At 40.7% G+C, this 24,842-nt stretch overlaps 1 protein-coding gene across 1 annotated transcript; it reads left to right on the top strand.

Annotated features, from left to right (window-relative positions):
• Positions 1–12,675: 12,675 nt before the first annotated feature.
• LOC139220271 (zinc finger protein 518A) lies at positions 12,676–24,185 on the top strand. Its single transcript, XM_070852344.1, has 2 exons — positions 12,676–12,714; positions 19,304–24,185. The coding sequence occupies exon 2, from the start codon at positions 19,324–19,326 to the stop codon at positions 23,476–23,478; it is 4,155 nt and encodes a 1,384-aa protein (XP_070708445.1). The 5' UTR covers positions 12,676–12,714; positions 19,304–19,323; the 3' UTR covers positions 23,479–24,185.
• Positions 24,186–24,842: the final 657 nt, after the last annotated feature.

The following is a 24,842-nucleotide window of genomic DNA, read 5'->3' as shown; positions in this document are numbered from 1 at the left end:
GCTGGACGACCCACGCTGTAAGTGTTATGACCCTGTTGTCTCTTCCCTGTTTCCCCCTGTCTCTCTCCCTCTTGTGTGTTTTTTCTCAGGCATACTGCGACATGCAGACTTTGATGGATGTTCCATGTGTTTATGTAGTCGTGCCTCTTCAGTGGTGCTGCTTCAAATTTCTCACAGTTAATCTTACAGTATGGCAGCTGGCAGAAGCTTTTGGTTAAATCTAGGGTGTGAGTAAGTGACTTTTCAGGGCTTTGTAGTGTTTGATTCTAAAAAGAGTTAAAGGGAAAGGTCTTCGACAGGAATACTCTGGATTTCACTGCTAAAGTGAATCCAACAGAAAGGATAAATAATAAAGGTAATGGTAATTCTGATATCAAACCATCACTATTGGGTTATTGCAAAGCATTATGTGATATTTCTACGCTGTTTGATCAAATACTTTTTCAGCATCTTAAGATACAGTAACTAACGAGTTGGAGAGGCTTTTGACATAGAGATGTCTCAGACTAAACTGTCATCTGTTTTTTAACAAAACTGAACTGAAACATCTTTCAGCACTTATATTTTAATTGCCAATACATCCTCTTTGAATATTTGCATTTCAACAACTACTTCAGCTCCAACTTAACTGTTTCAACTACATGAAATACTTCAGCAGCAAGCACACTTACACTACTCACAAAAAGTTAGGGATATTCAGCTTTCAGGTGAAGTCTCAGGATGAACCTAAAATGCATTCTAACCTTTCCAGGTGAACTTAATGTGACCTTCTCTAAACCTTTGAATGCACATGTCCAACTGTTCAGTGTCTCAGTACTTTTTGCACAAGTTGCTGTTCTCTAACAAGAAGCTTAACAGCAACATTCACAACAGGTTTGATCCATGAATCCACCAATACATTTCCTGGTTCAGTTAGAATTGGTATTTAAACAGTCCTCCTCATCCTGCTGTTCACATTCTGACATCATGAGACCAAGACGACACCTAACAGTTGATCAGCAGCACCTCAACACTGGAGGCTTCAAACAGGAAGTCCTCAGACGGAGGTGTTCACTGAGCTTAGAGGCTCACAGAGTGTCATCAGGAGGTTGGAACAGTGATACAGAGACTGGAAGAGTCACAGAAAGGAGAGGAGTGGACGTCCTTTGGCCACATCCCAATTTATTGAGGCACTGAAAATGTTTTGTTGTGGTATACCCTCCACTGTTGTTAGATTTTCTTTCAATAAATTGTTTAAAATGAAGAAATGACCATTGCATGCTTCTACTTAAATGCCCTACTTTCATGATATAATATCACTGTAGCATTCACTTTTTACATTTTCCATATATTTCACATGAAAGTCGAATATCCCTAACTTTTTGTGAGTAGTGTATATTTTGTTCAGAAAATATGGCCTTTTCTTGTTCAGTTCATGTTAGTGATCACTTTGTGAAGTCTGTGGCGTATGAACACTATAAACTGGCTTACGTTTCTGGCCTCTGTCTCCCACCCAAAATAACCTGTGATCAGTCTGAACGGATTTATTTCCTACCTGCAGTAGCTGTTTCAGTCCAGCAGAGGGCAGTGGTGGTCTGCAGGGAGTAAAGCTGGAACAGCGCATCAGAGAGGGAGGAGGAGGAGGAGGAGGAAGAGGAGAGCAGAGCGTAGCAAACAGAGGCAGAGAGGAGGAGAACCATGCAGAGTAGAAACACAAAATATTGTCAATTTACAGAAACTGGTTGACTGGCACAGGTTTCAATAACTGAGTATTCTCCTCAGTTGCCTGCTCCTCTTGCTGCCTACTGGCCATGCTGTGCCAGCTACATATCTGAGTCAGGGTGTGCTGTCACAGACAGTGAGAAGCTCTTTTGGTGAAAGCTAATGTAACTTAGCTGGTTTGTGTTTTATGACATGGATGAGGCGTTCATACAAACCAATCGAAGCAGAACTTGAGTTGAATAAAGTAAATCACAATCAGACAGAATAAAGGAAAACACTGGCCATGTTGTATGGTATGCTAGTGCCAGAGGTTTCCATGTGCAGCAGGTGATAGAGCTGAAGATATGGTCATTCTGAAAGTACTGTGAGTGATTTTTGATATTAGTTCCAGATCTGGTAATATTTTCATTTAAAGAGATGAATCAAATGTTACAGGTTGGGTTTTTTTTTGTACCTGAAAGAGCCTAGTTGGTTGAAAAGGACAGTATAAATGAAAAGAAACAAGAACTAAACTAAATCACAGACTATATGGACTAAGGAAGGATTTCTTGTTTATTGAGAGAGCTGGTTATTCAGTTGCACTAAAGAAAAAAGAACTGCACTATGTTCAGTGATACAGTTGAATAAATGCCGGCTATATGTTCTAATCAGACAAGTACAGAGAGAGTAAGCCAAGCAGCTGTTGTGGTATTTTTATTCCTCTAGTCCTCCTTGAAAAGTACCTGAGATAAGTGCTTGTGCACTTGTCGATTCATAGTGTGCTTAGGAAGTGCTTACACCTTTAATAAAGACGACTGAGATATCGCAGTCAATGATGGTTTGCAGTAAATGATGAGTTAATGATATGGGCATAGTGTTTTGTTATCTAATCATAACACTGAGAGAAGATCTCTTTTCTGAGAAAGAACTGAGCACAAGCAACATTCACAAAAACACAAAGAGCAAAATAGAAACAGCACAACAACACAATAAACCAGAATAAACATTTACATGGAAAGTTCACTAGAATTAATGAAGACATCAATAATAAGGCTTTAAAATCTGAAAGAAATCCCCCCCATTGAAAAGGGGTGTGGTGCCTGAAACCAGTTCTGCCACAGTTAGAGCGGACTTGAGAGATATCTCAGGTTCAGTGGTCACTGAGTCGTGTTGTAGAACGATGTGCCGTACGGTGTGGCAGCACGTCATCGTAGCCGCTGAGGTTCAAGTGTGTTTCTTTCTCATGTATTGTCATTGACAGGTGTGCAGGCAAAAATAATGATATATAAAATGAGTCATTATAGGAGCATCTAAATCCATTTCTTTAACATTTACAAGTTTGCTAATGTTGGTAGGAAACAAATGAACTACATTATCAGACAGCATCCCACTGATTCGTCTAGTGAAAACATTTTTGCAATTGGCCAGGTGTATTAATTCTCATTATGTTAATAGAAAACATAATTCATTGTCATTATGTTTCCCTCAAAACGTACTTTCTGTTGCAAATGACTTGTCTATAAATGTCATGTCTAGGAGACAGGGTTAGGGTGTGTGGTAACATTAAATCCCATTTTTCTATTTGGAGCACTTAAAGGACAAATTCATGCTGCCACTCTCCTGTCAGGAAACAAGTACAACAAGGTGAAGCTGCTCTTTCACGTTATGAATGTGACGTGTGTTCAGAGTCTACTACCACTACTCTACTCAACATCCGACACTCAGAGTTACTGGTTATTTTTCAGGTTAAGATTTTAAGTAAGAAAAAACATGATAAGCTATTTCCAACCCTCGCCTTGTGACCTCATATCTCAAAAGCAGTGTGTCGTTGTCCAGAAGTCTAGGAGAGACATTTTCTATCTAAACTTCTTACATGGTTCACTTTTAATGATCCAATATTGTGCAAAACATCAAAGATTAGAATCCCAAAACAAATGAACACAGATTTATGTATTAGAAATTTGTAGTTTGTTTTTTTCCTCTTTCCTCTGATATGAATCATGTTACGACCCCTCAGGTTTATATGGTGACGCTTTAACATTAATAAATATGTTATATAACTCATGTTATGTAATATAGTAATGTTATTTAGAATGATATATCAATCACAGGGACATTTACTGGTACTTTTACTGCTAATAACTAAACTACATGAAGCTGATGATATGTTTTAATTAAAGCTGCCCTGTGGGGGTTTCCAGTGAACAAACAAAAGTTTTATTTACATTCAGTATTACTGACCAAGATGTGTGTGAAATGAATGCTGCGCTCTCTGAATATCCATGTCTGTACAAGATGACATCCCCAGACTACAACAAAAATGCAAAACTGTATCAGGTGACGATACGTAACGCTGAGTAAATACTTGCCTTGCAATGACATTTTCACTTCCGTGAATATTCTGTATCACAGCGAAAAGAGCGTCTCAGCTGGAAAATGCTGTGCCCCCAAAGCACTGTCGAGACCTCCCCAAAGTGACCCCAACTGTGCATGAAAGTGTCTGGTATTTTTAGCTGGACGTGTCTGTCTGTCTGTCTGTCTGTCTGTCTGTCTGTCTGTCGATCTCCACTCTGATAAGTGCTATGGACAGCATGACCTGACCTTAAATCAGATTTAAAATGCATCCAAAGCGGGTAAATAAGTGATCTATGGAAGCATGTTCTTTCTTTTGTCTGGATTGGAAAAAAACAGAAGCCGATGTCACAAATGAGAAGATAAATCTATGAGCACTTGATGATCAGATTCAGTTATGAACATTTGTAGGCTGGGACTCCCCCCCCCACATGGAATAGTGTGAAATCACTGAGCAGAAATGTGTACCTGTGGCACCTGAACTTCCACACTACTCCACGGCACTATCCATCCTCCACTGTCTATATCGCAGAGAAAACCCACACAACATGCAAACTGCTAACTGGCAGATTTGAACCTTTAACCTTCTTGCTGTTAGACAATAGTGCTAACCCCAGTGTTAATTAGTTAATTGCCCGAGTAGTGGTGGAAGAGCCCAGGTTCAAACCTGGAAACTTCTTCCTGTTAAGGGCACAGCAGCCGCCCAGTGCTGCCTTCCATGGCACTCGTCAAGCCAAATTTATTTATGGAGCCTAAAATCACAATTTGCTTGCGAGGTGCACTTGTAGAGGTGTAAAACTGCATTCCTTTAAATGGGATTTTCAATGCTGGACTTCTACTTATAATGAAGGGTTTCTTTTTTTTTTATATATTTGTAATAGTGATTTTACTTAAATAATGTAGCTGAATACTTCCCCCACCCATTGTGCTTCCGGATGAAACAAATTGGATCAAATCCAGTGGCTGAGCAAGAAATGAGTGAATGCATCCAAAAGCCAGAGCTCAATGGGACGTTGATTATCATTAATGGAAGAGACTGGTTATTGATACTTCTCACAAGTGTGAGATGTGCTATGAGAGTAAGGCATGCTGGGTCATTTCACAACAGCAGACTGTATAAATTTGCTGAATTTTGGTGAATTGGTGAGTCACGATTTTAACTACATTGATTTGTTTGTCAAAATCTTCATCACAGCAAGAAGCACAGGAGCTGGTTTGGTGTATGAGGTGTATTATTGTATGTAGGTGTGGGGTTGAGTCGTGGGTTCAGGCACTGCTTGAAAAGAACTAGTCCAGAGAAGGCAAATGACCTCCTGGAACGTATCCAAAGTGGTAAACATAGTCGTTCATGTGAAAGAAGAAGAATTTAAAAGCCAGCTTACTGCTCTCACCTGCACGCAGCTGACCATTCACTGTATGAAGTGGGTATGAATGTTGGATTGTAAGGTTGGAAGCCATAGCCCTCTGTAGCCCATGTCCCATATTCCCCCTGTATATTTGGTGTGAAGGACAATAAGCTGGTATTAACAGATAAGAAGTAAACAGGGAAGTAGGGCATCAGTCACACATTCCTGATCCTATTTATCTGGTTTCCTAATACTTTTTTCTCTGAATGCAAAATTGGTATATCCTATAGCCATCAAATCAACAAGGCTGGAATCTTCCTCTGAATTTAGCGTGTATTATTCAGAAATGAAGAAAAATGCAAAAAGGTAGCACCTTTGCTTTATCCAGCACACCTCTAATAAGCGGACAACTTACATAGCAAAGCTGTCCTCTCAGCCTCGTACACACAGAGCATTGTCTTATGCCAGTAACAAGGGATGTCTGATTTGCAGTCATCCAGTGACCTTGCTGTCCTACTCCAACATTCTTTAAAAAGGATCTTTGAAAAGGATTGTGAGATGTTGTACATGCAGGGAGGGACCTGACCTAATTGGTACATTTTCATGGTCAGAGAACCTGTGAAACAGACCTTTGGTTTGTCCAGATATTGGACAAAGACCATCTTCTCTGTGTTTCTCTGGCTCAACCTTTCACTAAATGTGTGTGAAAACATGCCACGTAGATTTGGCTCCCTTTATGATGTCATAAGGGAATGCATTAATCACGTGACGGCCCCCGGCCCTTCAGCAGGCTGACCGTCCCTGCTCCCTGAAAACCTCCACAATCTACCTTGCTGTCTGCCATTGTAAATCTGTTCTGGCGGGACCTTCAAATTCAAGTTTGAACTTGAAATTGAGCTAAATATGAGCCCTTTAAAACAAAACATAGTGCTTATCTAGACGCTCCTGATGTGTATTTTGAGGTGAAAAATCAATCCAATCTCATGGCATAGCATATAAATAGTGTCACGTCTATGCACTGTAAGCTTTTCGTGTGTCAGTTAGCACCATTTCCCCTGACTAAGCGTTAAAATTACAGGGCCCATTCTGCAAGTTAGCAAAAACTTTCAAATTAAAGCTTTTCACATTTAACATGACAGTTTAGACAGGTTTAGCCACCAACCTCTTTTCCTAAGCACCTAACCATGTGGTTAAGTGGTTAGGTTTAGGTTGGTGGTGTAACGTGGCCTAACTGTTCACCCCCGACCTCCTCCCTATGTGGACCTCTAGGCACTATGTCGCTGTGTGTGTGCACTGACATGCTTTCTCTGCACAGAGTAAGTAGAGACTAAAGGGTGTGAAATGATGCAAAGAAGTTCAGCAGCGTTGTCATGCTATTCAAATGCCATTTGTTCAGTCCAGGCTTGAACATCTGTCCCTTCACATGAATGGGATTGAGGAAATGATGGTGGGTAATTACAAACAGTTCAACTTTGTGTACGCTGAAGTTCCACATTGTTATGTAGCTAGTTTGGCAGGTTAAATGTAATATGGTAAATGGTCTGTATTTGTATAGCTCCTTTCTAGTTATTTCAACTACTCAAAGCGCTTTACATCACATCACCCATTCACCCATTCACACATCATTCATACAGGAGGAATGCAATTTGGAGGAGACTATTCTTTCATACTCATTCACACACTGAAGCTGCTTCAGGAGCAAGTTGGGGTTCAGTGTCTTGCCCAAGGACACTTCGACATGCTGACCCATAGGAGCTGGGGACCCCCAACCTTCTGATTGAGGGACGACCCACTCTACCACTGAACCACAGCCGCCCCAATAACAGACTGCAAGTGGAAGGGCATTTATTCAGGAAAGACATCAGAGACTTGGAGAACCATGCATTTATTTGACCAGGCTGGATCCATTCTCAGGGAGCAGCAGCATAAATGACAAGGTCTCTGTCTACCCCCCTGGACCATAAATGGAGATTGGATGATGTCGGTGGTGTGAAGGAGAAGGGTTAACATCTGCAAAGACGGGAGAGACACGTTAGGTAAGATGTTCTAGCTGTACTGGATCATTTTCAGGCCATTTGGAGGAAGATGAGCTCCACAACACGCTGGAAACACACTTCTGTGAGAAGTTAACACCTTATAATTAGAAGTACTATTATGTTAATAACAACAGTTTAACTGTTTACACATCCAGCAGACGCTGGGTCTCTGTGGGCTTGTCACTGCAAGTGACATCTGTCACATTATACGGGATAATTTGATCAGTTATTAGTGCATCAGCCCACCCAAATTTCAGAAAAGCATATTTTCACACTAATACCCGGTGGTATTTAGCCATGCAAATAGTTTTGATTGTATTTGTTTGGATTTTGACATGGCTGCACAAAATGGATAGTTTACTGGCTGATTTTTAAATGATCCTTTTTTGTATATCTCGTTTTCATGTTGGGAAATGAAATGAACGGAAAAAAACATTTCACAAAATGAAATTAACCAGGTTAAATACAACTGGCAATACTACTGTCATTTCGCAAAATGTAAACACCTTGTTATCGAGCGAAAATCTCCTTTAGCGGGTGTGAGGCCAATGGATCAGTCCGGTGGATCAGTCCGAGGCATCACCTGCCCTTTATGACCCTCCTTCTTCGGGAAGGAAAAACTCAAAAAACCCAGTGGGAAAAGAGAAACCTCCGGGAGCACCACAGTGAAGGAGAGATCCAGCTCCCAAGGACGGACAGGCTGTAGCCTTGGACAGACGCACATCCATTGGCTGATGGAGAACCACATCAGCGGGACCAGGACCAGGATCCATAGGAACCAGAGAACCACATCAGCAGAACCAGGACCAGGATCCACAGGAACCAGAGAACCACATCAGCGGGACCGGGACCAGGATCCACAGGAACCAGAGAACCACATCAGCGGGACCGGGACCAGGACCCACAGGAACCAGAGAACCACATCAGCAGGGCCAGGACCAGGATCCACAGGATAGATAGATAGATATCCAGTGCACATAGTGTCCAGAGAATTTATGTGAACTATTTCTTCAACAGAATATGTAAAAAAAAAACTGCTGACAGTAAGGTGGGTAGAGTGGGAAAGTAGCGAAGCCCATGTCTAATTCTCTACTGTGCTACCTGTGTTACATCCGGAAACAGGAAACAGATTTTCAGCTTTTTGTTGCCATTACTTCATTTGGGCCACACCTTAATTAAACATAGGCCTGCCTACTGATGACTCATCCTTTGCTACCATTTACATGTCCTTGATTTTGGAAACAGCTGTTGAGAAAACATCACTACTACAATAAGGTCCATTTAGTAGCTACTCTGGAGCTTTCTATCGTATAATGTGATCTTCACCAGAAGATGGAATTTCACGGAGTTGTATGGTAGATGCTCAGATTTCTACTCAGCGTTTAGGCTGACACAGCAGAAAGTCCTTGTGGCTCTCTAAAAAGAGAAACATTTTGCAGCTATACTCCATCTGTCTTTATCATACGGTTTTGTTGAATACTCACTTCCAATTGGTCAATTACAGCATTCCATGGTCAGTTATTTCCATACAGCAGACTGTTGCTACGTATAAGAGAGATTGTTGCTATGGACGCAGTTCTGATAGCAGAGGCAATAAAATCATTTTCAAACAATAAAACAATTTTAAAATCAATACCTTACGTCCAAATATTGATTTCTTTAGTACGAAGCCATGGCATATCTTACATATTACACATTCCGTGACACCACATCAGCAGATCACAAAGTGGATTATGTGACATGACTGAAAGACATTCCTGCACAAACTGTACAGCTGTTGCACTTAAAATCATAAACTGCAAACATGTATTATTATTTTCATAGTCTGTATTGTAAATAATGCTATTTTAACTCTATTTTATATCTGTTTCTTGACTTTCTTGACTTAAAGTATTTTCTTTAACCTTTTTTTCTCTATGTTTACTGTATGCACCAACATACAAAGGCACATTCTTTGTATTGTGAAAATGTTCTTTGCAATAAACCTGATTCCAATTAGTAGCATTATTATTATTATTATTTTGAACATTGTCTGACAGACTGTCCCGATAATTCGAATCACTTCAGTTATGCGGTGGTGTCTCGGTTGAAATTGACTTAATGGTGGTCTAGTATATATATAATGCTCAACCAAAGCGTGGAGATGTCAGGGGCGGAGAGAAAGAGGGAGGCGAGCAAACCAGACAGCTTTACCTGATGCTGTTTAATCTAGAGAAGCAGTGGTAGCTGCTGGAAGTAGTGGGAAACATGTTCAGTGCACAGTAAGAAAGTTACAGAGCTACAATGTTGGCCAATGAGGTAACAATGACTGAGCCTCACATCCTCCATTACTGCAAGTCTGAGCTTGTGATTGTGTGTGTGTGTGTGTGTGTGTGTGTGTGGGAGAGAGAGGGAGAGACAGAGTATGAGACTGTGAAAGAGAAACAAAGAGGAGAGACAAAGACAGATTAATTAAAAGTATTTTGAGTTGAACAAGAAACAATTCAGTTTCAGGGATCGACAAAGGCACAAGCAGCATGACCCTATATGTAACGTGTTCAAGAGGAAATGGCGTATATCCGCCATTGCTGCTCTTTACTGCTTTTTCCACAAAGTACACACACACACACACACACACACACACACACACTCAAAGGCAACGGATGACGTAGAGCTCATGCTGCGAAAATACTGTCGGCTTCTTCTGGACGTCTCGTAAAACAGAACATCTTTCCACTTCAGTCAAAGTTGTTTATACTGTGTTTTTACGAAAAATGTTCTTCACGGCACTAGTTTGGTATTTGACAAGCAATACATATTCATCCGCTTCGACATGAGTGTCAAGAGCACGGCAGTACCCGGATGGACTGTCATGGCCGCCGTCGCTGTGGTTCCATAGAGAGGAGAGGAGGAAGGCTTATGTTTTCTGCTGTGAGTATTTTCTACCTTATCCTCCCTGTTACAATGTCGGACGATGACGGGACGCCGCCCGAACTTCCGTCGAGTTCATAGTAAGAAATAACTGATTTTCTGTAACTTTGAATATCTTCGCGTGGGTGGGGGCTTTATTTTTGATGTAATATAACTGCTTATTAAACTCCACGGACACCAACAGTGTCGCGAAGTGGCTCGTATATTTTCCACGTATCGAGGTAGAAATTGCCACAGTGCCCACAGTAACATATAAGCCAGCGCAGAGTCCGTGTCCTTTGTTGCTGTCCGTCCACAGCCTTTAATTCTTCCACTAATGCAGCTTTCACTCGCGTTTCTTAAACTTAAGCGACTGTGGAGGACCAAGTCAGTGAGGGAAAAAGTAAACATTAATTGAATGAAGATGTCGGGCTGAAGTGTTCGGGGCAGAAGAGTCACATTTCGAACAACGTGTTGTACTTGTTTGTGGTACTGAGGCTGAGTGGAACTGCAGTTATGAGACGATGGAACTTTTCCTATCATCTCCCCAGCTTCATTTCTAGCTTGTGAACCATTGTGTCCAGATGATGTGGGCCCGGAGCAGCCTACCTGTTTGCAGCCCAGGTGCTCTCTGCAGCCCTGCTCGGCTCCCATTCCACCATCACTTTCATTAATCCAGTTTGGTGGTAATGATAAAAGCTTAGTAGGCTTGTGTCTTGTGTAGTTGAATTTGAATGGGATTTTAAAACTTCTTTCCTGTTTTTCAAGTGTTCTCTGTTGATATGCACGATTTAAGTCGGGATTAAATCATGTCAAGTTGTTTGTGTGGACAATATTTGCAGAAATTAAATTGCATTAGATTGAACTAGACTACTTGGTGCAGATAAGTCATAAAATCATGGCAGCCATTTTCCCCCCAACATGGCTTCCCCTGATCCACAGGAGGACATATGGAGTTGGCGCAGGGCTCCTGCTGATCTTCCATCAATACATCCCTAGTGCAATACAGAATTGCTGTGGTAATACATAGTTGCATTTTGCTTATGTAATTAACCCTATGAATCTCTACTGTGGTACACAGGGCACGCAGGAAACAAAGCTGCATGCTAACACATTTCCCTGTGTTGATTGTCAGTTAACTCAATGTTGGAAAAAGATGCCTGTTCCAGTTTCACAAAGCCAAACGATGTCAGAGATATTAAAGGGGAATGCCACAGGTTTTTACACATCGGAGTGTGTTTCCAGGTGTTGGGAAGAGCTACTACACATGTGAAAAATAATATAAAGCTTTTAGGGCTGCGTAAAGTTAGAGAGGCGTGGGCTCACCGGACATCCTTAGCCCACGCCTCATCTGTGCTCAACGTTACATTAGCTGCTTCCAGCATAATGCACTGAAATCTCTGACTGAACTGCCAGTGATTAGCTGTATCGTGTGGAATTTAAGCGCCATGTTTTGGCAAGAAGGAAGACGTGGAATACAAAAGATGATGTCTCTGGTTCTGCAGTATTACCCTTTGATTATTTTTTTTTTTCTAAACTGTCCGTTGTTAGTCCCACTTTAATTTAGTTATCACATTTTAGTAGTATTCAGTTTACCGTCACATAGGATATAGAAAGCCATCCCTCACATTTGAGAGGCTTCAGGTTGGGAATGTTCTGTAGACAATAATGACTTAATAATGAGTGATTGATTATCACTGATGAATCATTTTGGCTCCGTATTTGACACAACATTAGTTCTGTCATTAGAAGCATTATGGCGGCAGGCATTGGTTCAGTTTTCACCTAATTCTACCTGCTCAGCCTCTTTCATTAGGAAAAGTGATCTCGTACGGGGTGTTTTCCCATTCATGCTCTAATGCTATGAATTTGCAAAGCAACCAGCAGAGTTATGAATATGAAAGGCACAAAAGAGGCTTAACTGATTCTGCTATAAGTGAGAAGCCAGCCAGTAACAGACATTTTTCTGTATCATCATGTTTTTACAATGAACTTGTAATTGTAACACTCACACATGCAGCCACAAAGTTAAGTTGTTAATATATAATATATTAACACTCTAGAAAAAGACTTCACCTTTGAAGTAAGGATACTTATACTTATTTTTATTATCTTATTAAATTAATTATTTAGAAATATAAGTTCATCTCTAAAGTTAAAAAGTGGATATATTAAATTTACAGATATCTGAAAAAGAAACATTCTAATCCTTAGTATTTGATGTCCAACTTGTAATAATATGTATGTGGACTGTGTCAATATTGATCATTTGGAGTTAAATGAAGTAATAGTATTTGAAAACTGTTGAGTCTGATTTTTATGCTTCTGTCTTCCAGGCGTCGTGACCACACTATAAGATCCACTTCTTCTGACACAACATGCATTAACAAGTGTTTCCGAAAGCAATACAGGTAATAACTGCTTTCTAAATGTATTTTCACCATTTCTCCATACCTCAGCAATGAAGCTCTAACTTCAGTTTGGATCTTAGAATCTGAAAAGAATATGCCTTATAAGTAGAGTAGAATATTGTTATTAGTGTCACCAGTAGTGGTATCTAACCATGTCAGTGCGTTTTGTTTCTGGTGCTCAGGGTCTTAACAGATATTCTTACGATAAAGATTTAATAGGGATTTCTTGAAGTGTCCTCTGTAATTCATTCTGAGTAACAGGGGCGTTATTTCTGAATAGGGATGTTGCTGTTAAACTTTTTCAAATGTCATTTTTCACTGATGTGATTACCTTAAACTAAATTCAGTTCTCCTCCATTGTTTTGGGGTGGAAATCTCAAGCTATGAATATCTCAAAGCCTACTTGGCTAGATAACCCTAGGAGTAACTGAGAATATATTCATATGTATTTGTTTTGTAATTTTTGTGAACTGACCATTTCAACATATGTAGATATAGACTTGTATGATGGGGATGGCAATTCGGTATTATCTCATCGGCTTTCGGTGGCATTGGATCCATTTTAATCTTTGTTTTCGCAGTGTAAAATGTCTACATAGTGAAAGTGACAGTCTACACAAAAGGATGAAAAAGTGAGAGTCACCTACATTCATTCAATTCAGTTCAGTTGGTGCTATTGCCCTGAGAGGTTTTAAAAAAGAAAAATACAATGTGTCCAAATATTTGGACAGTACACAGTAATATGAACATTAATCACATTAAAACACTATATACAGCATATCATATATCTATATCCAATAATTACATTTCAGCAGATTACATTACTGTGTGTGTGTGTGTGTGTGTGTGTGTGTGTGTGTGTGTGTGTGTGTGTGTGTGTGTTGTACTTGCTACATTTTGTGGACCAGATCATGCATTTTAGGTTAGGGTTAGAATTTTAGTTGTGGTAAGGGGCTGGAGTATGCATTGTGTCAATGAGGGTCCTCACAAAGATGGCTTCAGAATTAAAATTAGCTTATTCATTAACTGTGATTGAGTCACTATAGGCTCGTAACAGCAGTCGGAATAGTGTACTGTTGTGCACTCACGGTTTATGTCAGTTGATGGGGCATTATCTGGTCATGAGCGCTGAAGCCATGGGAGGGTGCTTGCCCCATTTATCTTAGTGAAGGCAGGCTGAATAATAGAAACATCTGTCTTCATAATGCAATGTTTGTCATTTTAAATGTGGACATGGCAGAGCTGTTCTACTGAATTGCATTAGATTACACAGTTGTAGCTATTAAAGTGGTTAGTCTGTCAGTCACACACCTACACGGTCCTGAACAGCGTTCAGCTGCATGCTGGGCTCTGTAGGACACTGTTGGCAATGTTGGTCTTTATATTGGTCCATATCATTCTGTAGATGGGCTGAGCCAGCTAAGCTCCCAGTTCAAGAGAGAGGAAAGAGACAAAGGGTGAAGGCAAGAGACAGCAATCAGCTGTCAGTGTAACGTCACTGGAAGCCTGAGGCACACTCTGCTAAAATGATTCATGAAAAAAGAGAAGCTTTAACAAAGCAAATCCATAGGTAGTCTCCCCCTAACTTTTCTTTACACTCAGATTTGTTCATTGTATTGAAAAGCCTGAGGGTAAGAAGTTAATTTGCATGCAAGCAAGCCAGGAGGAGAGAGACTGAGAAATGTGATTGGTGGAATTTGGTTTTTCTAACCACTCTGATGGAGCACTTGATCTCCAGGCAGTATCCCTGCTAAGCACCTCTGACTACGCTGACAACACTGGTTTGTAGACTAGAATGATTCTGTGTGAATAAATGCCTCTCAGTAGTTTTGGAGAGATGCAGATACCAGCATTCCCTCTAGGTTTGAGGGTCAGTGGGATGGGGGTGTGTGAGGAGTGGAATTCTGTCTTCTTCATCCATCCATCCATTGTCTATACCGCTTATCGATAAGGGTCATGGGGGCAGAGTGCACCCTGGACTGGTGGCCGGTCAATCACAGGGCTGATATGTTAAGACAGACAACCACTCATGCTCATTCACACCTACGGGCAGTTTAGAGTCACCAGTTAACTTAAGCTGTATGTCTTTGAACTGTGGGAAGAAGCCTGGGCATGTGGAAAGAACCCACTACAAACATGTAGTTTTTGTTCTGACACCTATTTTCAATTGCATCCCAAGCTACCTGACACACAGTAAAGGTCCATGCTCAAGGGACAAATTTCAAGATGTTGTTTTCAGGTGTATTGACAAAACTAAAAGTTTTTGTGGTTAACTAGACGAACAGGAAGCTATTTACCGCTATGCAGCGCTACATTGGCAGCTTGTAGGTACATAGAATAAATTCTTTCAGCTGTTAGGAGATGCTGTGAGAGAACTATTGAGTGTTTGATAATTTTGTTCAAATGGTCTTAAAATTGTAAATAATTTCAGTGGTGGTTAATTTATTGACACTCTTGGTCACTGATGGTAGCAGCAAGTGTGAATGCTACAGCAAAGACTTGTTAAGCAGCTACTTTTTCAGACTGACATCTTCATTATTATTAAAATGTGAGTTTGTTCAGCTGCACTGTAAACGCCCGTTTCTCTTCAATCAGTGTGCAGCTCTTTGTCACTGCTGTCTTCCATTACTCCCATACCAGGTTTCTAACGGAACCTTTATCCACAATACAGAAAATGACTATTGTCTCTTTCAGTAAATGCATTTTTGTTGAACGATCATTGTCAACACTGACCTTGACTAACCATGACAAATACCCTGTGTTTCCTTCCCGTGGCTAGCTGAGCACTGTAAATGTAAAACACCTGCAGTATACTAAATTACATCAACAATGACATCATACGGTTTTGATATGATGTACAGAGAATGAACAGTAAACATTGAAGCTGATATCACTGAGATCAAATTACAAACAGTAATGCTGAACTATATAAGGCATCACTTCTGTGAATCCCTCATGCATAGATTGGCAATTTAAAACCAGTATCCAGAATTCGGTGCGTACATTAATTGGCTATTGCTGAAAAAATTCTGACATTAAATGGTATCAGAAATGGGGAATGCTAATTCTGACAATCTTAAGGTTTATAACTTAAAAATTAAAACATTGCAACTATGGCTTATACTGGTTTGCTCTTTTTTGTTTGTCAGGCAGTGACTTTTATCAAGACTGGTTGGCTTCTAGCATGAAAAGTGCAGAGCATAAAAAAAGTTCACTGCTTTAATTTGGAAGCATTTTTCAAGATGCAGTGTGTAGGATTTAGTGACATCTAGTTGTGATGTTACAGCTTGCAACCAACTGAATGACCATCGGCTCACCCCTCCCTTTCCAAGTGTGGAGGAGAAGCTACGGTGGCTGATGAGGATTCACTTGTTTTTTTGTGAGATAAATAAAAAAAATGATCTTCCATTTATCAAACCTCCAAACCAAAATCCATTTGGCTTCATCAAACTTCTCGCAACACAACGTTGTATTCCTCTTCTTTTTTTTCTTCTTCATCTTCAAACCAGTACATTAATTCCAAACCAAATTCAAACTGCCTCTTCAACGATAAATCGCCAAAGGCCCTGATTGTTGGTGCAACGTGGCACACTCTGTAGAAGAGGACCCACTCCCAATGTAGACATAAAAAGCTCATCCTATGCTAGCGTTTCTTTGTGGGAATGGGATGTCAGAGTATCATCTTTAAAACAGTACGTCTACTGTGTGCTCTATTCTTTAGAGTCCTCTGTCAAGGAGACTAAGAGTTACTTCCTCTTGAAAGCATTTATTTCACCCAAGGATCTTCCACAACACCATGTTATTGCCATGGTTACAAATTTACAGTGATAGTCCACTGTTGGGCTACACATCTAGCATTCAAGCACACAGTGAAGAAACTGGCAAGCATGGGGGCTCACACTAACTTTCAAAGCAATTTATCTTACTTTTCTTGAGTTAAGATCACTAGTCCTATAATATATGTGCCTAATATTCACGGGGGTTCTGGAGAAATATGTCTTCACTCCAGAGACTCTGAGTTTGTCAGTCATGAGTGAAAAACTCCACACAGAAAGGCCCTGCAAGCCCATAGGGTTGACTTCTGGATGTGACAGTGTTAACCACTGCACCACCATGCTGGCCATTTAACATTTAATAATGTGAAAGGTGATTCAGAATTTTCCCACCTGCTAGCCTCTCTGCAACAGCTATTCACCGGTGTCTTCACTGAGGATTATCCCTCCAGATATCTGAGGCTTTCCCTCCAGAATCTGTAATTTATTCTCCAGAATTCCCGACTGGACCTCTGTCAGCCACAATCACCGGATTCCTGTCAGTCTGTGTACTGGACATCTCCACTGATCAGCTGTTAGCTTTTAGCATCCAGCACCAGCTAGGGAACCGCCATTGTCAAGACAACTGCGGATTACCTCTCCAGATCTCCCATAAGGACTCTCATTTGCCACGACAACTGGACTCTTCCGGACCTTGTCTGGCCCTGCCACCCCGCTCCGGTTCTCTGTGGCACTGCCTCAGCCCAGTCCCCTGTCCGACTGCTAGCGTCAACAGCCGGTGCCACCCGCGGCTTCTCTGCACTGCAGTCATGGTCCACCTAAAATATTCCTCACTTCAACTTCTCAACTTTGCTTCAGCAAAGTAGCAGAGGAGAGCTACGAGATGCATGTCTGGTTACTCTGACCATGCCATCCCCACTATATTGTCGGACCGGCACCCCGCCCCACCACAGTGACATCATCACAACAAACTACATGTGCAATCCGGCAATCTGAGACCTCTCCTATGTATTGACAGTGACATTCCTCCCACTCCCTCTTGCTCAGCTTCAAACAGTACTGCTTCATTACCAATAAAGCACTTCTCATGACATCATTACAGACAGGCAAATTGATTTCCCCTGCTTAACTGAAACCTGGCAATCACCGGCACAGTCTAGGCTCCAGTGCATTCAGAACTCAGCTGCCAGGGTTCTCACCCACACCAAGCCCTGGCGTTCTGCCAAACCCTTGTCCACCCTCACTGGCTTCCAGTGAAGTTCTGCATCCATTATAAAATCCTCCTATTCACCTACAAATGCCTCCATGCCCTTGCTCCTCAGTACCTCTCTGACCACGTTCAACCACACACCCCGTTGTGGAACCTCTGGTCCACAGACACCGGCCTCCTCTCCCTCCCTCACAACCATCTCCGCACCATTTGGGGACAGAGCTTTCAGTGTTGCAACCCCGACAACTCCCTGTTGACCTCTGGGCACGTTTAAAAAAAAAAACTCCGCAAACAGCACTTGTTCAGCACAGCCTACAACCTCTCCTGACTGTTTTTTTTATTTGTTTGTATTAAGTAAATCGTCCACGGGTTTCTTTTTAAAGGTGTTATAAAGATCCAAGCTGTTATTGTTATTGTTATGATTATTTATTGTAATTATTTAATTGGTCAAGAGCATTTCTGTTCTGTGTTCAGTGTAGTCATATTCAGTTTGTTCTACAGTATAACATGCTTTGGATTAAATATTTATTAAGTTCTAAAGTTAGAACCAAGAAAACTCAACCAGCTCAACTCACTTGCTGTACCCCACACTACAGTGTCTGTGATAAGCTATTAAATAAAGCTAAACCAAAAAGTAACCTCATAAGCTAATTAACAGAGAGCCCCTTAACTGGCTTCTTGTAAATAGAGACATACTGCACTTATAGTCGGCCTGCTCTTTACAGCCTACTTAGTAATGCATTTAAGATGGAGCATCTTTGACAGGTGAAAATCTTTGCATTCCAATAATATTTTGTCCTATACTGGTCTATGGTGATTCTATAATGTCCATGGAGAAAGATCTTTAACATCAGCGCTTGCTTAACATGCACTGATCAGTTTTTGTGACAATTCAGATTGTGTTTGGCTGGTTGGCCAGGATTGAAATTGCACATTTTATAGACTGAATGTGAGCAGTTATGCAAACATTCCACAAATGATCCTACTATTCATTGTTCTTTGGCTCTTAATTAATTTGTAACTCAATGTTTTATCCACACGTACTTAAATGTACATGTTAGTAAGGGTATAATTTATCACTGGCACTGAGACATTCCTCCCTACAAATCAAAGCCAAAGAGGCAGTGAAATGTGAAACATACTGATTGCCGTCTTGCTAACCCTGTTTTTTTTTTTTTTTTAATGGTAGATGGGGTTTCCCCTCATGGAAAATGTTTAGTGGAGGTCTAAGCCTCCCAGGTCTTGATGTATTTCACATGATGAGTAATTTACTCATTAAATATACAACACTTAAAATTGCATATTTTGTTTTTTTTCCTGAATGCTAATGTTTTATTTCGAAAAAGTGTATTTGTTTCTTGTCTTATTAGTAGAGATGGACCTTATTTCAAGGTGGTCAACCTCCTATTACAAACGTCAGCAAGCCGTGTTTTGAATGGGCACTAAACCATGATCAACGTGATCACCAATGGCCTTGTATCTCTTTGAAACAGGGATTATCATGCATCGTTGGATTGGTGCACTGCATTACATACATTATACATTGTGTAGGAGTGTGATCCTTCTGCCTGTCTTAATGAAAAACATTTGATCTCTTCTCTTACAGTTCTCTCCAGGTTCACAACTATGGAAGAAGATCTCACAATACCTCATAACTCTGCCAAAAACTGCAACATATCAGTAATGGAGGATGAAAAAGAAAAGGTAAAAGACTTTGTGTATAAGCATTTCAGGGAAGCGACAGATGGGTCCCTCCTCAATAATGCAGAAGAATCTTCCATTAAGGAACATGGGAGTACCACCAAGAAAGAGAAGCAAACACTCAACAAAGCCCATTGTAAAATTCAGCAGGGGGCAGTTTTCTCTGGAAAGATTCTGAGTTTTGAATGCTCGGTGTGTAAAGACGATTCCACGTACAGCCCCAATGATCTTCTTAAACATTTTCGAGCTGCTCATAAAGGAACCCTTCCTACATACCCTTGTGACCTGTGCAGTTTTGTCACACACGAGTTCCCTGCTCTTCAGCGCCATCGGATTGAGCACAGGAATACTTTAGTCACATGTGAACTCTGCAACGATGATGTTCAGTACTCTCTGCTCTTGCTTACCAGACATTACATCATGTGTCACAGTCTGAATGGGCAGTTTAACTGTGACTGGTGTGAGTTTAGTACTGTCGATGCTGGTACATTTGTCCAGCACATCCATCATCATAATGAGAGTCCTTGGAAGTGTTCAAAATGCAGACATATCAGCTTGAACGAAGAAGATCACCAGAAGCATATGAAAGCTCACGCGGGTACATTCCCCTTTACTTGTCAGATCTGTGGATATGGTGCAGCAAGAAGTGAATACCTTAAAAGACACACGACAGCTGTTCACAAAGAGCAGGCTGAGAGAATGAATGCATGGAAGGCTATAGAAGACAGCAGCACTCTGGCAAATTCATCTGCAAGCTTAAAACCTTTGCTAAAGAAGAGTGGTGAATCACAGGAGGGTCAAAGGATGTCGAAACTGAACTGTCTTTCTGGGAGTTTACCAAATCAAAACGGCAGGCTAATCAAACCAGAGATGTCCTTGGAGGAGACACAGCACTTTGTGGATAGCATTGTAGCAAAAAAGGACAACAAAACTTGGTACAAAGACCCTCATAACACAGAGCAGCAAATTCCAGTCATGTTACAGGAATGTGACAAACCTGCAAGTTCTGACACTGCAAGTCACACCAATCCTAATGGACTGACTGTTCTGATGGTGAAGAATAAAATCTGTCTTCCCCCCAACTGCACCACCAAAGTGATGGGATTCAAGATGGTTGATGGCAAAAAACATTTAGTTCTCAAAGTAATACCAACAGCAAAGCAAGATCTATTAACTCAGAATCATTCTTCAGTGGAAGATGTGGGATTCTCAGCACCATATTCTGTGTTGGATAGAAGTAAAGCTACTATTGAGAATGGGGGATGCTCTGACAACAAGACTTCAACGTCACATTGCTTTGCTGTTTCACCAAGAAGTGGATCATGCATACAGGTGGATCAAGATGATGATATTATGGCAGTAAAAGTAAAGATTGAGGATGAAGAAACCTCAATTTGCAACTTTGATTCCACCCCGCAGACAGATGATAATGATGAGGAACAAAGTAATCCTTCACTAAGTAGGTCATCAACTTGTGCAGATACGTTATATCCCATGACAGATGACTTTGATCATGTTGGTGATCAAAGTAGCCTAAGTCAAACAACCTGCTCAGAGGGAAGTAAGTTAGATAATAACTCTGTAACATTTAATTCTGGTGCAGACAGCCATATTGATCCTAAAATCAGTAATACTTCAACAGTGTGTGCTGGTAAGCTCACTGGTGTATCGTCACCTTCAAAAGTCACTCAAGCAAGATTGCTTTCAAAACAAGTCTCCAAGAAAACTGTTGAAAACTGTGGGGCTGCAGATAAGTTATCACTGACTGATACAGTAGCAGACGAGGTCAATGTTGAAGACAAATGGAACTCTTCCTTTAACACTATAGAAGTTGATGACCAATTCTTTCAGAGTACTCCAGAAAAGAATAATCCTGATAGGGTCCGACCTGTGATTAAAGATAAAAATAGCCAACAAAATCTTAAAAACCTTTTGACAAATCCAGTACCTCCATCAGACTTATCCCCACCTACTCCAGGTAGCTGCAGAGAAAGTGCTATTGGCTCAGAAAACTGCACACAAAATTCACCAAACCAAGAAGTATTTTCTTTCCACAATTATTCCAAGGAAGCATTCAGCACCTCACCTAACACTACCCAAAACTTTGACAGTATGTCCAAACACTCAGTAGACAGAGAAAGTATTTGCGAATCATCACAGTTTAGCTTGACATTGGCAGAGTCTCCAGAACCATTCACAGAAAGTGGCATTGGAAAAGAGAAGGTGTCAGATGATGACATTGAGGTTGACGAGTGCATATTTGACGATCCTCCCACTGAGGATGAAAATCCTGAGTCAGTGCTCCAAGACTTTAATATTATCAAAATTGAGGAGGACTGCATTCCTATATCAAAAAAACAGTCGGAAACAAAGAGTAGTTCAACTATGGGCACGTTTGTGGAGGAACATTCAGATGCAATCATCCACCAACAACTTAACAAGGAAAGAGTTGGATCTTCAAGTGCAAGCAATGATTCTTTAAAACAAACAAAAACAACTTTACGAATTCTTCAACTCCCCGAGGGTAAGAAGCCAGTACTCCTGAGAACTACAGAGAATCATTTTGCCATGCCAGTGCAGGTCAAGGCAACTCCAGGCTTCAAACTGATAACCAATTCTGCAAATCCTCAGATAAATGTATCTTACATGAAGCCAGGATCAGAAAGATCAAGTAACACTACTGGCGTAACCCTCGCACAGAGCAGCAGGAGGATAGGTGTATCAGCACCAAAGGCAGGAACTGTTGAAAAAGGGACAACACTTCTCTCTGCTGTTCAACCAAGTGTTAGCACCACCTCAAATCACTACTTGATCAACAGTCCAGGTTTTAAGGGTCCTGTACTTCTTTCAAGCACACCTCATAATACACCTGCAGACAAAACAGCAAAGACACAGCAAACATGTTACTTAGTACAGAGGTCTGTTCCATTTGTTCAGACCCAAAGCACTCCTGGCCTCAGATTGGCTAGTACACAACTCCCGCTGAGCTCGCGGCCAGTTTTAGCCATGCCCGTGGGCTCTGCAGACAAACCAAGTACTCTGCAGACTGGTCGCCAGGCATTCCTGCTCCGGTACATTTCTCCACCCAAATCAGGCCTATTATTAAACAGCCAAGAGGCAAAGACAGGGACTCAGTGTAGCCAAACCATTGAAAGTACTGGAAACAAAGTCATATTTAAAATTGTCACACCTACTGGTAGCCTTCTTACAAGTGGCACTCCGACCTCAAGCAGTCAACCTTTGTTTTTGGCTACCAGACCTCAGACCCAGTGTTTTCTGGTGTCATCTAACAAAACAAATGCAAATGCCTCCAATGGAGTAAAGAAATTGATCACCATACAAAATACTGCACAAAAAGATGTCAAGGAATCTTGCTTTTCACCCTCTCAGATGAATGTAACGGTACCACAGTGTGAAGCAGAAAAACCTATCCTAGCCCCAAGGCCAATTCGGCCTCCAAGCCAAAGGAAAAGGCGCAGGAAACCATTATTTGATGAGCTTCCAGCAACGATGTATAAATCTAGAAGACTCTCAAATAAAGTACTCACTGAGAAAGAGACTACTGTGTTATGGAAGCCTGCAGCCAAAGAAGTTGAAAGGACGCTGAGACTTGCCCCATTCAGTTGTCTACAGCAGGTCAAGTGCCCTCGTCGATACCAACCTGTAGTGGTGCTCAATCATCCAGATGCTGACATTCCTGAAGTGGTCAATATCATGAAGGTAGTTAACAGGTACAAAGGTGCTGTTACTAAGGTCTCTCTGTCTCAGAAAACAGTCCAAGCACTCACTGAGCTTGGTGCTCCAGGGAAGAATTCTTCGACCAAAGGTGTTCCGTCTCACAGCAATGATCCGAGACCAGTTCAGAGTTCCGTCCGTGAGCGATTCCTCCTGAAACTGAAGTTGAGGAAAAAAAGCAAAAAAAAATATGAGGTAGTTGACACTCGATCAGGTTGTAGACAAGAGCCCGTGGTGTTTGACTGTTGGTTTTGTGGTCGGCTCTTCAACAGCCAAGAAGACTGGATTGGTCATGGCCAGCGGCACCTCATGGAAGCAACTAGAGACTGGAATAAACTGTTCTGAAAGTTTTCCATCACCTTACATTAGGTTGATATTTTGTCCTTTTGAGGTAGAACAAATGGCTGAAGTTGTATATTTTTTAATGACCTTCCACCTACATTTGTTCCATTTCTGTTCCTGTAAATATATATTCTTTAGTAAATCATAGTTTATCTTTTCATAGGTGCATATTCTGGCAAATGATGTACTGTAAGCATGATTTATATCGTGCACGCACAGGTCAAGTTGAACTGTGAAAATGGTACACTGTAATTAGGAGTTGTTGTAAGAGGACTAGTTAAAAGAGAGGGGACAATGTTAACAAAGATTTTATGCAGAGTTGGATTAAATTACTCAGGTGATTTCATATTAATCTGGTTTGGCAGTTTTGCTCAGAAATTAAAAAAAAAAAAACATAGGCCTAGTTTAAGGGATTTTTTTTTATCTTTTATCATCCCGCATGAGGAAAGGAAACTATATTTGTATAGCTTAAAGCTTAAGAATGGGAACAAATTGTTTTTTGAGCTTGTGATGGAAAACGTTCCGGTCCAAATGATTCCTTTTTGTATATTTTAACTGAAGAGGATATATATATATATAAGTTTTTTTTTTTTTTTTTTTTTACAATATTCCATTGTCAGATTTAGTTTACAGTGTCCTTGTCAGCAATTCGTCAACCTCTAGCATGCTTTTTTTCATAACAGAGCAGAGATTTTTCATGGTAATCTCTTGAACCTGTCGAGTGTTGTAAGAGAAATCTCGTATCTGTTCAACAGGGATGTTTCATGGTCTGTTAGTACTTTGGAAAAGCAGGCCATTCAGCCCATTTGACACCATATGCAGTTCTGATGCTGTTCTTAGCGTCTCAGGCTGGCTGCTTGTGCTCATGTTGTTAATCATGAATCCATATTTGATTACTGAATTTACTAATGAATCTTAAAGGTCTCATGGTTTGTTTTTCAGATCACACATTTTTTGGCGGGTTCAATATTTGTTCTTTGAAGAAGATGTTGGTGCAGGATGTTAACATTAAGAGCTACATCAGAAACATGGAAATATTACGGTCAAGTGTTATCATAGGGCTCAACTGTAAGATTTTGCTTTTATTTGAAAGATGTTTAGATGCCAGACTTGAGAGAATCACTGCATTTGTTTGATTGTATATAATTAAAATTGTAAAGGTTGAGTTATTATACCTAATTTGTCAATACTAAGTGATATCAACAATTGCTAAACTATTGCTGCAACTACAAATTAATAATATTATCCATTAATCTGCCGGTTAACTTCTCAAATTCACTGTTTTTTTTAAAGACATCATTGAATGTCTTTGTGTTGTTTGTCAGTCCAACACCCAAAGGTATTCAGTTAATTATCACATAATTCAA

The sequence above is a fragment of the Pempheris klunzingeri genome, chromosome 20 (assembly GCF_042242105.1).
Source record: "Pempheris klunzingeri isolate RE-2024b chromosome 20, fPemKlu1.hap1, whole genome shotgun sequence".
Classification (NCBI taxonomy): Eukaryota; Metazoa; Chordata; class Actinopteri; order Acropomatiformes; family Pempheridae; genus Pempheris; species Pempheris klunzingeri.
This window is presented reverse-complemented; position numbering and strand designations above follow the sequence as displayed.